The sequence below is a fragment of the Dermacentor andersoni genome, chromosome 11, assembly GCF_023375885.2.
Source record: "Dermacentor andersoni chromosome 11, qqDerAnde1_hic_scaffold, whole genome shotgun sequence".
Taxonomy (NCBI): domain Eukaryota; kingdom Metazoa; phylum Arthropoda; class Arachnida; order Ixodida; family Ixodidae; genus Dermacentor; species Dermacentor andersoni.
Genome location: NC_092824.1, coordinates 62635534 through 62653814, shown reverse-complemented (window position 1 = coordinate 62653814; position 18281 = coordinate 62635534). Strand labels below are relative to the sequence as shown.

The window sequence follows — 18281 nt, the reverse complement described above, 5'->3', positions numbered from 1 at the left end:
CATTTTGAATGCAGCTGTTTGTTAGCACCATAATCTGTGAGCATTAATGCTGCTAAACGTGTTCTGTTGTTTGGAATCATTAATTGTTAGTGATTGATTCTGCTTGGCTGTGCATGTGCCATTCATAGCATTTTGGCTTGCCTCAATTCCTGTTCTTTTATTTTTTTTATTTTTTTCAGGTAGTCTCAACTGTGCCTCGTTTGTTGCTGGCATCATCGAAGCCATCCTCATCGGCTGCAACTTTGTGAGCAACTTCTCTTCTCAATTGCTTCATCTTTGTGCTTGCATCTTTCTATGTCCAAGTGGCTATGGCTGCGCCTGTATGCTTTGCACGGAAGCAAAAGCATGCTGCACTTGTAGATGACTTGGGGTGGATGTTCTCATTTGTAAAGTTCAGATGCTGATGTGTTTAAAGGCCTACTCCAACGGAATAGTGGACCGCGTAAAAAGCACAGTTCTCAGCTAATTGAGACGTACAGTAGCCTCTGTGGAAAATTTTATGCTTGAAATGCGACTGGGCGCATACTTAAACGTTTTTCATACCGAAACTGAAAAATATGTCGCCATTACCATTGGCTAGAAGCACTTTGGAAACTGTAGAGAACCAGCACACGGGTCGTCTGCTTCCCTTGCTTATATTCCGTTCCCATGTATCAGCAAACGGCTGCTGCACGTCTGCTAGCCACAGAGTTAGTATACCTTGCTAGCTGCTTCATGTGCAGCGCCAACACTGTTCCGTGCTCACAATGTTCTTCTAGAGCGAAGTATTATACGAGTCAAGCCAGTTTTTTTCTATCTGGTTGTCTCCTTTTAACAAGCAGAGCCTGGATGCGTTCCACCTTCGCTCGTAGACGAGTACATTGGGGTGACAAAGCTGAAGGCGTGGATATAGTCCGGCTTAATGGGGACGCGATCCACGTGTGGCGAAGCTTAACGCTATGCCGGCGAAAATGGGACGCTCTACAGTCGTCTAGTGCTGCTGGCGCAGTAATAGAACATGACCTATCGCACACCACAGCTACTGGGACCGGGTGCATCGCACACTACCTGACTGAACAGCAGCATGCTGACCTATATGCAGTTCGGGATCGCTGATGCGAGCATACAACCTCCTTTGCCCCTTTGACAAACAACAAAGCTCTTGCTCGCTTCCGCACTTGTGCTGCGAGTCATATTTAAAGTGAAAGGTAAAATTTTTTGCTATTTTTACGTCTTTGGCATGACATATCTGACTTCACCGGCCACTGCTTGGCACACTGTAAATGCCGACTCATTAACCGATCAGAACAACTACTGCCATCTGTAGTATACTTATCATCCGCCATCAGGATAAGTAGCTGAGGCTCGGCTTGGCCACGCAAAGGGGTCTAACTTCTAGCGGCTCCACGGTGGGTGGGTGGCGTTACTACCAAAAATTACACTGTTATGGCTGCTTCCTTCCCTTCGCTACCTGATCGCTCCCTGACGAGGGGGGGCACTGATGTTGTCTGAGTTTTTTGGCCGTCAAAAAGAAACTTTCCCTCATTTCCATGTAATCCACTCTGAACAACGAGACAAACCCGTGTGAACAATCCCGCCATTCGTCGTTTCTAAGTCTCACCCAAGTTTTCAGTACAGGTTATAAAGGCCAAGCGGTGATCTTCTCTTGGAGCTCCGTAACCAGAGACAATATGAAAAGCTACCTACTGTATTTACACGCATAATGATCGCACCTTTTTGTCAGAAAAATTGACGCAAAATCAGGAGTGTGATCATTACGCGGATTAAGTTTCTCGCAAGAAGAAAAAAAAAATTTTTCGTCACGCGTTTGCTGTGGGACAACAAAAGAAATATGGCGGCCGGCGGAGCAAGCCGAACACACCGAACGCGATTTTTTTTCTTCTCATGAGTACATTACGTGCGTTGAAACAGTTTCTTCCGCATCAGTAATGAATAATGTCGTTAATATCATCAAGTTTGCGGCAATATCATAGCCATGTCCACTTTGAGGGGACAGAAACACATGGCCGACATGCTGCGGAAACTGCGGCATCTGTCTTCACTACTATCCTAATACGACACGTTTCCCCTGAGGGTGTGTGAATATCTTAGCTGTGTTACAAGCGTCTGCGTATGAATAGCGTACACTTTTAACGTATCAGTGTAAACGTGGCTACTATCGTTGCCGCTCGCGATTTGTTGCGTGCCCACGAGTGCAGATGAGAAGAATCGAAAGGCGCCTTTTTTGTTGTTGACCACAACCATCATAAAGCCTACACATAATAAAGGCAAGTTTGGTTGCAGCATTTTTTTAGTCATGGAAGTGCGGAAAGTGATGAAAGTAATGAAATGAGGCATCTACTTAAGAATGTTTGGTGCGTGCAGACCACTTGGTTTATCTTGAAAAGACTTTCGCGTAGCATTCGACAGATGGTAAGCGCAATCAATATTAGCTAGACTTGGCACACGACATATCGCTGCGGCAAGTTCGGGGTGCGATCATACCACGGGTAATTAAAAAAATCGAATTTTGACGACAAAATTCAGGGGTGCGATTATTACGCGAGTGCTATCATTATGCGAGTAAACACAGTAATGTAGTATCATTTGGGGACACCCAAGTTGCAGTAACTCCGCACCGTGCTATGAATACCACCCGTTGTGTAGTCTCAAATGATGATCTCTTGCAGCTGACTGAAGCTGAACTCCTGGAGGGCTTCGGTGAACGAAACGTCATCAACGTTAAACAAATTAAGATTAGGCGTGACAATAAGGAAATCTAGACCAAACACCTGATACTTGCTTTTGACGCAAGTGTTCTGCCTGAGTCCATCGAGGCTGGGTATATCAAGCTTCGTGTTCGGCCATACGTTCCAAATCCCCTGCGATGTTTCAAATGCCAGTGTTTCGGTCACAGTCCACAGAGCTGCCGAAGCCGCCAAATCTGTGCGAAATGCAGTGCTCAAGAGCACACCTCTGTATCTTGTGAAAACTCTCTCCACTGTGTAAACGGTGATGGGGAGCATGCTGCATACTCGCGGTCATGCCCATCCTGGAAAAAAGAAAAGGAAATTGTTACAATTATAGTAAAAGAAAAGATAACTTTCAATGAGGCACGCAGACGGGTATCCTTCCTGTCAAAGAACACCTTTGCCGATGTGACGCGTCAGGGATAAGCGGCACAACGGCTTCCAACAGCTGTCCGACCAACACGGAGTGAGTCGGTAGTTAAAACATCTGCCACCCCCCACCCCGCCCTGCGCGGTTGCAGCTAGCACTGCTCCGCCACCCAAGCAGAAGGGGCCATTGACCTCCAGGTCGGTGGCCTCAAAGGTCTCGTCTGCCGAGACGAGGCCTTCAGGTCAAATCCAGCGCTTGCAAGAGTGTGTGTCCAGCACCTCACAAGAAGCATTGGTCACAACCAGCCAGAATGCGTCACCAGCGCCTAAGGAGCGGCAAGCCTCTCTCAGCCGCTCCAAAAAAGACAAAACTTGCATCACGGTGCCTGGAAAGGGCCCATGAGCTAACCTCCGTCTCTCGAACACACAGCACAAAACACATTTATCATCATGAAGACACAAATACAGTGGAATGCTAGAGGACTTCTTCATAACCTGGACGACATTGCAGAACTTCTACACAAGCATCATGCAAAGTTGCTGTGTGTTGAAGAGACAAATCTGGAACCCACACACAAACTTTTTTCGTCAGTATACAATCTTGTAAAGACTGCAATGAGGCAAACGCCTCGTCTGGTGGTGTAGCAATAGTTGTTGAGAAGTCATTAGCTTGTCTCATGTTGCCCTTCAGACACCCCTTGAGGCAGTGTCAGTTTGGGCAATTCTTTTTAATAAATTAATCACTGTATGTTGCATATACATACCCCCAAATTATCATCTCCGAAAAATCGATTTTTATAACCTAATTGATCAGCTCGCAGATCATTTTAAGGGATCCACTTACTTATCACGACATCTTATCACTGATTTTAGCATAGATGAAGCAGTAACATATTTTACTTGTTTTATACTCAATGCAGCTGAAAAGTTCATTCCACAAACACAAGGTCTCTCATGTAAAAGACGGGTCCCCTGGTGGATGGGCATTGCAGACTGGCATGAAGGAAACAAAAAGTGTGGGGTTTGCTGCGTTGCTCCTCAACTGCAGAAAATCTCATGGAATTTAAACTCGTAAAATCACGGAAGGTGCACGCGGAGACAGGCAAGGAGGGCTTGCTGGAAGGGGTTTCTCTCTGGCATCACATCCTACACTCAAGAGTATGGAATGGCCTACGAAAGCTAAAGGGGCAGCCAATCCACCCATGCATGCGTGTCCCATGCGTGTCCTATGCAGCTATCAGCACATCCTTATCAAAATCCGATGTACTGCATCCGGAAACATGTATCTCTACGGCTGAGGCCTACATACTATTGTCGCCTGTGAAGCATATAAGAAAATCAAAACTCCAAAAACCAGTTATATATACAGACTCCTTAGGTGTTGTGAAGGCCTTGATGTCATTCTGTAAGCACAAAAATCCAGTAATAAATGAACTCTATTCTGTCCTGTGTAAAACGTACATATCTAATCAGCATGTCATTATATGCTGGGTGCCTGGCCATAGGGGCATCGAGGGTAATGTTCTGGCGGACCAGACGGCCACGTCAATTGCATCACATTCCGTTAATTCTACCGCTGCAGTCCCTGTCACAGATATGAGGCCCTTCTTACGAAGGAAACTGCGAAACTACTGGCAACGCTTTTGGGACGGGGAAACAAATAATAAGCTGCACGTAATAAAGCCACAATTAGGTTTCTGGCCTTCTGCAACACAATCGTCCCGAACAGATGTCCTATTCTGTTGTCTCAGAATAGGACACACATTTGGCACCCATAACTTTTTACTCACTGGAAATGGACCTCCAACCTGTGGTAGATGTGGGGAGAGGCTGACCGACCTCCACATCTGGAGTGTCGAGAAGCCGAATCTGAGAGAACGAAACCTTTTCCCCTAGCATACCGGCAGCACATCCCCCTTCATCCTGTAATGTTCCTTGGCCCAGAACCACTCTTTAACACCAACAGAGTCCTAGGTTTCTTGAAAGATGTTGTGTTACATGTTATTAGCCCCATACATTTGTAGCGCTTCCTCTCTTCAGAGGATGCCGCTGTGATAGTTGTTTCATATAGCACATGCCTCTAGGCCCTTGTGTTTCAAGGGCTCTGGCAAGGCAGTAGTGCTCTAGCCAATTTTAGCATCTTGCATATTTTGTATATAGTATCATTCTTTCACAATGCATTTTAGTGTTCATAGTAAATGTCATTGCCATAATATCATTACACTTAGATTTTATGCAATTTACATAAGTCTTTTTGGCCCCTTTACAGCCACCTCACATTAACTTCACAGAACTCATCAGTCCACTGTGAACCCATTAACACTATCATGGCGCTCTTTGGCCATACCTGGCCCTTGCGCCATTAAACATCAAACATTCATTCATGTGCTCATCGCTACACTGGCTCATCGTCTTTTCCTTCAGGGTGTCTACCAACCGGGAAAACCAGGAACTCTCAGGTATTTTGAGTAGTCTCGAAGAACTCAGGGAAAACTCAGGGAATTTGTGCCTCTATCAGGGAAAATTAGCTGTAATTTTGTTGAAAGGGTCAAAAGTCGTGGTAATGCTGGCTCAAGTAACAGACAGGAATCGTAATGAATCGTATTTGACGCCCTGTAGACTCAATGTATCAGAACACCTGGAATTTCGGACGCAAGAACTGTTCGCCGTACGATTTTCCGGACATTTTGCCCTGACCACAGGTTCGAAACAGCATTACTCAAAGCCGCCGCCGCTACCATTTTGATTACCTCGCCGCCTCGAAACGGCGCTCTCGCACGCAGATCCTCTGGCAGCCGTAGCCACCACTGCGGCAACGCTAGGCCTAGCTGCTTTGACGTTCCCTGTGAAGCTTCTTGCCGTTGGGTGCCGCATTTTTTATTGAAAGAATTCGCTGCTGTCAGCAGTAGCACGGACTCCGCCTTTGTGGCCCTCGCGATTAGCTTAGAAGCTTGGAAAGCACGGTGCGTTGCATAATGCCGGTTCCCGAAAGTCAGCTTCGCCTCTGTACAGAAATGTTACTTGCTGAAGCATACGCAAAAGTATTGCAGTGAAGCATAATGAGCGTGGGAAGGGGCTATTTCCATGGTACACAGTATGTATTCCTTAATTATACACGCATGCACCCGGTATTTCCTGTCACAGTATGAGCACCAATATGCCTAATACGTGTGCCGACAGGCCAGTAGAGCGTTTTCGAATGTGCCTGTGGCGGATGGAGCCCTTAAGGGCAGTGAATGGCATGCATTTATTTTTTTCAACTGGCCGACTCCGACTTTTCAGGCATTTTCGTGGCCCCTAGGGAGTTCGAAAAATCGGATGTGAACTGTGCAACTTGCCAAGAAGATGCTTCAAATGGTCCGTGGGGCAAACGAGTGGCGGAAGGAGGACAAGAACAGAAAGTACCTACGCATTGGGGAATGAACGGGAAAGGAAGCGTGCTGCTGCCATTTTGAGCTCAAAAAACAAAGTGTTGGCTGATGCCGAGATGCAGGTGTCCCTCATCCAAACCAAAATAAACTCTTTAAAGCAGTGAAACACGAAACTCAGGCGTCATGCGTCGGCTGAGATTATGTCAGGACAGTTGAGGTTGACTTACGAACTGTTGAGAGAGAATCTCAATTGCGACAATGTTTGGGCCTTGTACCACTGAGCTTGCTATCAATTGATAGAAATAGGCGATATTCGAAAATATTTGCTTCTGTATGGATCTGCTTTTTATTTGTATTTGACAATGTCTTACTCAATTTGCAATTTTTTTAGAAGACATTTTATTTCCGGTGCATTTTACTAACCCCTCCATTCTATTATTTTTTGAATAACATAAACACTACTCCTTAGTATTCAAGTTGGATTAAGGCGTTTTTTTACATTTTTTCATATGCTTACTAGGGAGTAACAGCATTGGGCGTTATGGTTTCAGTCCATCTTGACATAAAACATAGTTCTGCATCACTCAGGGAATTTTGCAAAGGCACTCAGGGAAAACCTGGAAAACTCAGGGAATTTGGAAATGTCAACTTAGTAGACACCCTGGCCTTTCTCTGTCTGTTTTGCACTTGTGGTTACGGGGGTTTTGCACTTGTGGTTAAAGGAACAGAATAGAGCAAAACTTAATGAAGAGTGTTTTTTCAAAGTGAGCCAAGTCCGAAAGCCTAAACTAAGCCAGAATTGCTTCTATTCAAAAGTGCACCTTCATACACTCGGGTCTATCAAAATGCAGCAATTTAGGTCAGAAAGACGTGTTACAAAAATGTGCTTTCATTCTAAAATGAGCCAGGTATTTCGTATGTGCCAATCAACATGAGCCAAATACACTTATCCAATTGCAGCACTCCAACAACACTACGTGACTGAACCGATGAGGCATCTGCCATAAGAGTTGCCACATCAGGATATCGTCTAGATGTGTTTGTGTTCACTGATGAAAAGTCTTGGGCTGTGGATTATGATAGCTATGAGCAAGTTTGTGGCAGGTTGGAACTGAGACAGAGTCCTTCAAAGATGCACTAGCTCAAGAAATATTGTGGCACACAAGAGCACATGGCCACAATATTTATGTGGTGTGCCAGTGCAACCAGCGTGGCCACGCATCAAAGCAAACCTGCATAGGCGCAGTGGCAGCTTGAAACATGGCTTCATGTCACTTGCTGCATTGTTTGGGCATACCAATGGTGTTGGTGACTTGTGTGCTGGGCTCAGTGTAGTGAAAATACCGTCTTCTTGCAGCCAACGCACAGATGCAAGGCTGCTGCAACACGGAAGCTACATGCTGCCTAAAGCAATGTGCACTTACCTTTTTGTAATGCGATCTTGGCAGACTCACATAATGCAGCAGACGAGAAGATGCCACGCGTCTAGTCCTTAGTGTGCTTGCACAAGTTTGCTTCGATGCACGGCTACGCTGGGGCTTAACGGTGCACGACCACGTACTGGCGCCGCAGTCTGCAACGGAGCGAAAGTTTAATCTGCTGGGTGTTGACATGAAAGAGCACGTCAACGACAGTGGAACTGAATTTGCAATCATGGATTTATCAGTGGTACAAGACTTTTCTGGACTTATGCCGGGTCCTGGGTGCGGCAAGAATACACTGATGCTTTCGAAGGACCCCGCCAAGGAGTACGGGCTCTGTGCCAAGCTTGTGCTGGAGTCCTCCACGTGTGGCATGCGCAAAGAGCTATTTTCTTCCCCAAGAGTGGCCGGTGACGCAACAATAACGCCATTTGAAGTAAACGTCCAAGCTATGAAGGCCATGCAGAGCATTGGTAAGGGAGCAACAGGCCTCTTCGACTTCTTTGCCGCAATGAACATTTGTCATTGTGGCTTACACCACACAACCTACCAGGGCCATATGAACATGATGGTTCAAGCGTGCAGCAGTGCTGCAACAGATTGTGAGGCTGCAAGTGTGGCCCAAATCGGGGAACTTTACAAGGACTTTGGAAACCCACCAGGGAACATAGATGTCATTTATGATGGAACCTGGCTGACACGCGGCCGCAGTTCACACGTTGCTGTTGGGTGCATCATTGAGATGTACACTGGGCTCGTCGTTGACCACGTTGTGCTGTCCAACTTTTGCTTGGGCTGCTCACATGGTCCAAAACCCAATGAGCAAGGGTATGTGGCTTGGCACTCAAAATATCTTCCAGAGTGCCAGAAAAACATTGAGTGCAATGCCTGGCAAATGGAGGTGCAAGCTGCACTACTCATGTTTCAGAGATCCCTTGACAAATACAAGCTGCATTACATGACAATGCTCTCTGATGGTGACAGCAGGACATTCCATGCCTTGACCGAGCAAGCTGTTTACAGCTTCATCAAGATAGACAAGAAAGACTGCATCAGTCACGTGCACAAGCGCATGGGAGCAGCCTTGTGTGGGCTGATTGACAAAAAGAAGGCCCATGGTGAGCCACTTGGAGGAAAGGAACTGCTCACCGAGGACAGGATCAAGAAGATTACAAATTATTATGGCTGGGCCCTGAGGAGTCACAAGAATGACGTGCCAGGCATGAAGAGGGCAGTTGAGGCTACCCTGCGCCATATGTCGTCAACTGATGACGCCCCCAAGCATGACCTTTGTCCCAAAGGGTTAGAATCCTGGTGCAGCTACAACCGAGCTATGTCAAAGGGCAAGGAACCTCCAGTATACAAGAACAGCCTGTTCCACTTCGTGTGCGAAGCTTTGCAGCCAATTTTCAAGCGGCTGGGTGAGGAAGCCCTCTTGGAGAGGTGCAGCGACAGCGTGATTCAGAATGCCAGTGAAAGCCTGCATTCCTTGATCTGGTATCAGGCCCCAAAGACAGCATGCCTCACTGCACTGTGTCCAGAGGGCAGCAGCTGAAACCATCAGCCGATTCAGCCGTCACCTTAGTGCCGTCGGTCCCCGTCGCCCCAGCCACGCCGCTATTCGTCGCCGACCAATTATGGACCATCCCGGACAAAAAACTAGACCATGCAACTCCTGGGAGTAGTGCTGCAGTATCTTAGTCATGTAGAAATCCTCCATTGACGCTTCCAACAAACCAGAATTTACTTGATGTTCACGTCGACGGTGTCCCTTTGACGGCGTTAATAGATACTGGAGTTCAGGTGTCCATAATGAGTTGTAACCTCCATCATCGACTGAGGAAGGTTCTCACGCCTCCTACTACTCGAGCCGTACGCGTGGCCAATGGTAGCACTGTTGACGTCACTGGAATGTGTACTTCCCGTATCAGTATTGCCAACCACCACGTTCCTGTTCTTTTTACAGTGCTGACCAATTGTCCTCATGACCTAATCCTCGGACTCAACTTTCTTACGGCGCATTCAGCTTTGATCGACTGTTCTGCCGGTACCCTTTGCTTCGAACTTCCTCTACTCACGCATATTTGTGCCGAACTGCTGAACAACTTTAGTACCACCACCTTCGTTCGCCTGCCGCCTAAAGCCTTGACTTTCGTTGATTTGCTATCATCTTATCCTGTGCCCGATGGTGATTACGTCGCCACACCTGTTCCTGATGTCCTTTTAATGCACAATATCACTGTGCCCCACTCTGTCGTCACCGTCGCCGATAACCGGACATGCCTCCCCGTTGTCAATTTTAACCTGACAAAGGAAGTTCTACCCCAAGGCATATCGGTTCCAACACTGCGTGCTATAGGAGATGACCACTTCACGATGTTTTCAGTTGGCGTCTGCTCAGTTTCTTCACCATGTCCACAGGATGCTATTTGCCCTAACGCAACATTTCGTCCCATGATTGCTGCGGACCTATTGCCTGAACAAGCAGCAGCTCTGTGCCGCCTTTTGGCTTCCTACCACGACATCTTCGACCTCATCAATCACCAATTGGGCCAGGCTTCAATTGTTAAGCATCCCATAAATACTAGTGATGCCAGTTCTATTCATCGCCAGCTATATCGAGTGTCTGCTTAAGAGCATAAGGTTATTCAAGATGAAGTGAACAAGATGCTTGCCAAAAGTATTGTTGAACATTCGTTGAGCCCTTGGGCGTCGCTCGTGGTACTTGTTAAAAAGAAAAATGGCACATGGTGTTTCTGCGTAGATTATCGTCATCTAAACCGCATTACCAAGAAAGTCGTCTACCCCTTGCCTCACATTGACAACGCCCATGATAGTCTTCGCAGTGCCAATTACTTTTCATCAATAGACCTTCGGTCTAGTTATTAGCGAATTTCTGTGGATTAAAAGGACCAAGAGAAGACCACGTTCGTCACCCCTGATGGCCTATATCAATTCAAAGTTATGCCATTCGGTCTATGCAATGCCCCAGCAATGTTTGAACGTATGATGGACTCTTTAGTTCTAGGGTTCACATGGTCAACATGCTTGTGCTACCTAGACGAGGTTGTCATATTTTCACCTACCTTTGAGACACACCTTGTGCGCTTATCAGCTGTTCTTCAACTCTTCCGTGAGGCTGGGCTGCAACTAAATTCATCAGAGTGTCACTTCGTTCGTCGGCAGATTACAGTGCTCGGCCACCTCGTCTGCACTTCCGGTATTCAACCAGACCCGGAGAAAATTCGTGCTGTCCTGTACCTCAGTCTGTCAAAGACGTCCGAAGTTTTGTAGGACTTTGCTCATATTCCAACGCTTCGTTAAAGACTTCGCAGCGATTGCCCAACCACTTACTGATCTTCTGAAGAAGGACGTGCCATTTATGCGGGGCCCCGCTCAAACTGCCGCGTTTGCCCAGCTCACGAACATTCTCACCACACCACCTATATTGGCCCACTTTGACCTGTCCTCTCCTACGGAGGTACGTACTGATGCCAGTGGTCACGGTATCGAAGCCGTCTTAGCCTAGCGCCAACAGGGTCAAGATCGTGTTATCGCCTATGCTAGTCGCCTTCTCACAGCAGCGGAGCGCAACTGTTCGATTACAGATCGTGAATGCCTGGCTCTTGTCTGGGCGATTTCCAAATTCCGCCCGTACTTGTATGGCACGCACTTCTCTGTAATCACGGACCATCACGCGCTCTGCTGGCTTTCCTCACTCAAGGATCCTACCGGCCGGCTTGGTCACTGGGCTCTGAGGCTGCAAGAATATTCCTATGCAGTAGTGTACAAGTTGGGCCGATTACATCAAGACAGACTGTTTATCACACTATCCAGTGGACGAACCATCCGCTGACTCTGACCCCGATGCCGACGCTTGCGTTTTCTGTTTCTCAGCTGCTACATGTTGCCGACGAGCAGTGGCATGATGCCGCCTTGCGCACCATCATTGATGGCTTGGAACATTCGTCTTGTGATTCGTACCTTCACCTGTTCGTTCTCTGGGATGGTGTATTATATCACCACAATGTACGCCCCGACGGTCCTACCCTACTCCTCGTCATTCCTAAGCACCTCCGGTCAGCTGTTCTCCAAGAACTTCATGATTTACGAACGGCAGGTCATCTTGACGTCTCCCGCACCTACGACCGGATTCGCCGACGCTTATTTTGGCTAGGCCTTGCCCGCTCCGTCCAGAAATACGTTGTGGCGTGTGAGAAATGCTGGCGTCGAAAAACACCATCGACGCTGCCTGCCAGGTGCCTTCAACCGCTCAACATTCCTTCGGAGCCATTCTTTCGCGTTAGCTTGGACTTACTTGGCCCTTTCCCTCTATCTACGTCTGGCAACAAGTGGGTCGCTGTGGCGACAGATTACGCCACATGCTACGCCATCACTAGAGCACTTCCAACAAGCTGTGCCACAGATGTCGCTGATTTTCTTTTGCGCGATGTGATTCTGCAGCATGGTGCTCCACACCAACTGCTCGCAAACCGTGGTTGGACATTTCTTTCTAAAGTCATCGCTGACATCCTGCAGTCCTGCTCAACCAAGCACAAGCTGACTACGTCTTACCAGCCACAGACTAATGGTCTCATGGAGCCTCTGAATCGTACCCTAACAGACATACTTGTAAAGTATGTCTCGTCCGACCATACTGATTGGGGCCTTGCCCTACCCTATGTCACTTTTGCGTATAATTCTTCGTGTCGCGACACTGCCGGCTATTCCTCGTTCTTCCTGCCACTGGATGCATCCTTCCCATCCGCCGCAGCAGAGACGAGCGAGTAGGCACTCGACGCCATGACCAGGGCAGCCCAAGCACGCGAAATTGCCCGCACTCGCCTCCTAACCTCTCAAGAGAAGGAACGGCGCTTGCACAATCGCCAACACAGAGACGTCCGTTTTTTGTCTGCATCTGTGGTACTCCTGTGGTCCCCAACTCGTCACGTTGGCCTGTCAGAAAAACTCCTGTCTTAGTACACAGGCCCATATCGAGTGCTGCGTGCCCTGACTCCAGTTACGTAGGAGATTGTCCCAGTCAGTACCAGGGCCTCATCTGCCCCGAATTCCACTGACATTGTGCATGTCGCATGCCTCAAACCATATTACTCTCCTGTTATCACCGTTATTTATACGCACCGGGACGATGCTTCCGCCGCCGGGGATAATGATACATGCATATTGCGTGTTTCTTGTGGCCGATGCATGCGGGCGGCCCGGCGAAGACGACGAATGCTCTTTGGCTCTTGAGCTGTCGGATGAACTGGATAGCACTGCATTATCCTTTGTAAATTCATATTGTAAATAGTGTCCAGTTCTGATTCCTTCATTCGCGTAACAATATGTTAAATATCATCCAGTTCACACTAAAATGAACAAAATTGGTTTCGGAACCTAAGTCTCCCCTTAAACATTCACTGTCCGTGATGCTCTTTCAACTCTTAATTTTTTTTCATTCTCTGGGACAGTGTGGATCGTTTTTGGCTAATATCAAGCTAGAATTTCCTCTTTTTAAATATTGTGGCAAAGCCTTTGCACCAGTGTGTCTGTTTGGTGTCATGGACTTACAAGTATATTGCAATGAGTGGCACCCGAATGGGCCAGACATGACAAAGTGTTCGGGAAACTTTGCTAGGTTACCTGCTTGGTTCATCTAGAATGCAGAGTAGTCGTTTATCACTAGATCATTATCGAACAGACCTGAATACACACTATTGAAATCCATGACATCACTCACGGTGGCTGGTGTGGAGATATCAACCTGGCATCACCATCCGTCTTGTGTTTGCATACCTGCGAACTCTGGAAAACATTTCATAATGTTTACAAGTTCAGGCTTGTTCAGCAATTTTATAGAGGTTTCATACAGTTTTACAAGAAATAAGTTCTGTTTATGGTAAAGTTTCTCTCGTCGGTCGTTGGCCATGCCCTTGGAAGTTTTCTCCTGGATGGACACCAGAGCAGCACTGTTCGAGCAATTTTACTTAGACAAGTTTGAAATTGCAAAATTAGCAACAGCAAAGTCGCTGAAGAAGTCACTGTGATCAAAACACAGTGGGGTGCTTGTCAGTTTGGGCTTTTCCAGATTTGCTACTGCTTGTGGGCTTTATCTCAAAGCAAATCACCATAAATAATGTGCCTATGTAGTCCATAAAGGTGTGTGTGCTCAGAGCTAACTTAAAAGAACACTAAAGGCAAATTAAGTCCAGCTAAAGTGATAGATTAATGCTCGAGAACTTCTAAAGTGTCAATATTATTACGAGCCGAGATTTAGTAATTTAGAAATTCAGGTGAATGCCGGACACAATTTGCGACTCCCCCGCGGCATTCAGGTACTAGCTCGACAATGTAGGCAATCCTCATTAAAATTCTATCACTAGTGTTAAATCACTTGTAATAAAAAGATAATTGCATTGCATTATAAGATGGAAGAAAATGCTACTTGCCCTATTCTATTCGATTTTTAGAAAAACGAACGCGTTGATGTTGCCCTTGACAACAACGCGAGTCGCCAAAAGGTTTAGTTTTCGCTGTGCTCTGTGCCGGCTGCACTATTGCGTTTCAGTAGTTTTGTTATCGGGTAGTGCTGTGCTGGTTTTGCTGGCTTGCGAAACTCAGTTTGCACAAACTGGAAGCAGTAAAGAATGCCAGGTCTGTTGATGTGCAGGTGGTCCATCCCACTTGACCATGAAGCAGCTGCAGCAGAGAATCCAACGCTCTGTCTTGGCTCGGTGTCTTCATGGCCGTGCATTTGTATTTTGGGCAAAAACTGTAGCGCCTTCTGCTGGGTGCTGTTTTACTCACTGACAGCTGTAAAGGGCAGTGGTCGTGTATGTAACGTCATCACACCCTGCTTGGGGATGGGCGATTTGAATTACGCTAAATGTATGAGGACCATTCAAATGCAAATTTCTCGTCTACGAAGTCTTTTCTTGGCGCAAAAACAATCCCTGTGAGGTTTCTGAAGTGGTATTTGAATGAAAACAGTCCACATTGACTTAACATTTGCCTTTAGTGTCCTTTTTAGAGCAAAAACATTTTTACTACAGTGAAATTTCTTTAATTCGAACACACCTCTTTCAAACTTCCTGTTTATTTGAACTGACCCCAATCTAATTATGGCCGGCTGCTGCCGTCTCTTTTTGTGAGTGCCATATTTTGGTGCATATAACCAGCAGCAATTCAAAAGATTTAACAGTAATGTTGAGATGCGGGTTTTATGTGAATTTTTTCTTGAGATGTGGCTTCACAGCAGCTATTGCCTAGAAGCATGGCTTCACGGCAGCACACACCGCACTGAAATGAAGGCACACTACCGGTAATCGTTACTCGTGTGTTAGTTCTGTGCACATGCGTAACTTAATGCAGTGTTGTTGTCCTTCCATTGAACTTCCTTCAGTTCGAACTCCATTTAATTCTAACAAATTTTCAGACCTCTTCGAGTAAGAATTATCGAGGCTCGACAGTAATACACCCCCTCCCCTCATCTGTAAAAATTTTTGTTAAGGCTCCCTCACGGTAGTGGAGAGTAACGTCTGAGCCCATGGTTTCTGCTGTTGCTGGAAGAAAATCATGGCCAACTTGTATAGAACATCGCCTATTTGATACAGTGGATGCAGCAGGGATAGGGACACATTTTTGCTGTGTGCATCTAGTTTTTAATTTAAAAATAGGCAGTATTTTATAGTATCATTGTCCAAAAGTGCATGTGCATGTTTCGCTCGCCATGCTGCATGCTGAGCTTTAAGTCTGACTAGAGTTCTTAAAAAATTGTTTGTGGCAGATAGCACTATTTTTATCCTTGAACTGGATTGTTTGAAAAAGTGTATATTATTTGCATGAGCAAGCAAAATGCATAATTGACAAATTTACAGTGAAATGTCATTAAACCATAGTTGGCCGGAGCTAGGAAAAAGTAGATACTAAAGAGTAGTATTGCCTAACGAAATAGCGTGAGATTACCCTCTTACCTGTCATAAATGGAACTCGGAGAGAGTGCGATGAAAGAGCAAAAAACATGCAGTATTTATTCATATCGTGCAACAAAATTCTGTTATTTTCATTTGATGCCGTGGCGGCCTAGCCGTGATGACAGTGGCCTCAAGCTCCCTTAAGCTGCGACCCACCTTTTCCGCCAGCCCCTTCTTCTCGGCAAACATCCACATGAGGCTGGCATAACGTGCAGCTTCTTCGAATGTCGGGCCTGAATCGCCCGTGCTGTCACTTTCCGTGTCGTCCTCATCACTGTCTTTATTCGACACTTCGGCAATAACAGCGAAAAGTCTAACCTCGTAGTCGACATCTTTTTGCGGTCCCAGCAGCACTGCCGAGTATCTTCTCCTTCGTATCCTAAATGCCACACACCGTAGTGAACGGTAGATCCCTCTTGCCTGTCAGCGCCGACTTCGTGCCACATTCGATAGCACTGTGTCCAATTTTTCTTTTATGCTGAGCACCCGGTTTTTGCCTTAGGTTGCATGACACCACAACACACTCCACCACTAGCACAATGCTCTCTGGCTCGCCACTAAAATGATGTTGATGTTAATGCGGCTTTACCCTTCCAAGTGCCCTCTGCGTTTGCGTTTGGAGGCCGTTCTGATCTCCGAGACTTGTTCTTCTGCCTGGCCGACCTACCGCCGTGATTGTGCTACGAAAAGTGCAAACACTACGTGTTAACCGATATGTGCGCAATAAGCTGGTGCAGTTTATGCGGATACAAAACGCATTATAGTCAATAGCTCCTGAGTCAGGGATTTGACTTTACTACCTTTAGAACGAAACTACTGTTTGAGCAGGTACGGTTTAACGAGGTTTAACAAGGTTTTACTGCATAACAAAATTTTTATTATTTGACTTATAACTCATTAGTTTAGGGCACATATTGCAATTTATGAATTAAAGCTAGCAAGTTTTCAAGACACTAGTGAAGAAGATGCGGGCCACTGTGCTGGCACTAGCCGCGAGACTTAAGTTCATGCTCATTTGGATTTTCACTATTCGGACTGCGTTGCGTTCAACATGGAAACCGAGTGTGTGGAAGCCCAGCACCTCTACCAAATGCACTATGCGGTTAATTCATACCAAGGCAAATTGGCCCACGGTGAGTGCAAGGCAGTCCCAATCCTAGTGAGCACGAGCTTCGAGCCTCGCAGCTAGCGCAGTGATTTGCAACTTTTTCTTTACTACAGTACATCTGCTTGGACCAAACCTTAAATCTGCCACCAGTTTTAGAGATAAACGCCGCTAGTTTTGTTGTAAAAAGGAACTCTTGTTCCACTTACTTTTTTTTATGAAGGTGTTCTTTATTGAAGTACAGAAATAACTGGAATGCCAGTGTATATTCTTGCAGACTTTAGGAATGAATATATCAAAATCAAGGCCATCTTCAGAATTTATTCCAAGTTGATATGCCTTGTAACACAGTGGCTGTGATTCATAAATTGCAGTGCCCCGCGAAATAAATGCTTATTGCAATTTTGTTATTAGTCAATTATGTATTTTGGTTCCTCATGAAAGTAAAATGTGTCTCTTAGAGTAATACAGCCCAAGGATTGGAATAGTGCTATGTGCCACAGGGGATTTTTATAAATAATTTTTGGTTAAGAAAACATTCACTATATGGTGGTTGTTGCAATGTTTTGCTATGCACATGTGTGTCTGTTGGCTGCACTCAGTGTCATTGGAGTGATCTGCTGTACTTCGCATGCATAATAAAACGTATTGTGTTGTGGGTGTAATTGGGCTTGCTAGGTCACTTTCAAAGAGTATTATCGTGCCAATGGTAGGCAGAGAGAGGACAATAACTGTTGCAGCTATATTTAGACTTGAGATAATCGTCGTATAGTTAACATTGGGGAGATTAACCAACCCCATTGAACTATAACAGTCTCTCATATTCAGTAATGAGCTTGATAATTTCAATGTATATAGCTTTCAATGGTCATTGAGCATGTGATAAACCAGTGTCATATAGAAATGCTCAGTGCCTTGGCAAAGCTGTTGGAAGTTATTGTATTGTTGTGTCTTGTTTATTTGTTCTTCACATGCCTGCACTACAGTAAACACTACAAAAGGGCAGCATTCTTGGCCTTGTCACTTCCATATATATCAAGTACTTGAATTAACAAGCATGCTTATTGTCTGTGACTAAAATGTGTTTCAGTAGCTGTTGCTTGTTGTGCAGTTAACGAAGGTAGATTATGATTTGTTTTGTTACATGTAGTGTACCTGTCTGTCACAAAAGTTCCCGAGCCAAAGTGCTCTTGTGGAAACTGGAAATAAAGCTATGCATTGCTATATTTGGCAGCAATGGACTTGTAGAAACTAGTTGCCTTCAGGCTTCTGCGTCGCCAAAACATTGATCTGTGCCAACAAGCTTATGGCAT

General features: G+C 45.9%; 1 protein-coding gene across 2 annotated transcripts in view; it reads left to right on the top strand.

Annotated features, from left to right (window-relative positions):
- The window catches only part of Trs31 (trafficking protein particle complex subunit 31), a 133318-nt gene that overhangs the window by 24559 nt on the left and 90478 nt on the right, over window positions 1-18281 (top strand). For both annotated transcript variants that reach the window (XR_008609583.2, XM_050167229.3), the window contains exon 6: window positions 180-244. Coding sequence is in view for 1 of the 2 variants with exons in the window: in XM_050167229.3 (XP_050023186.1) it covers window positions 180-244 (65 nt within the window). In the remaining variant the exon portion in view is untranslated. The remainder of the gene's footprint in view (window positions 1-179; window positions 245-18281) is intronic.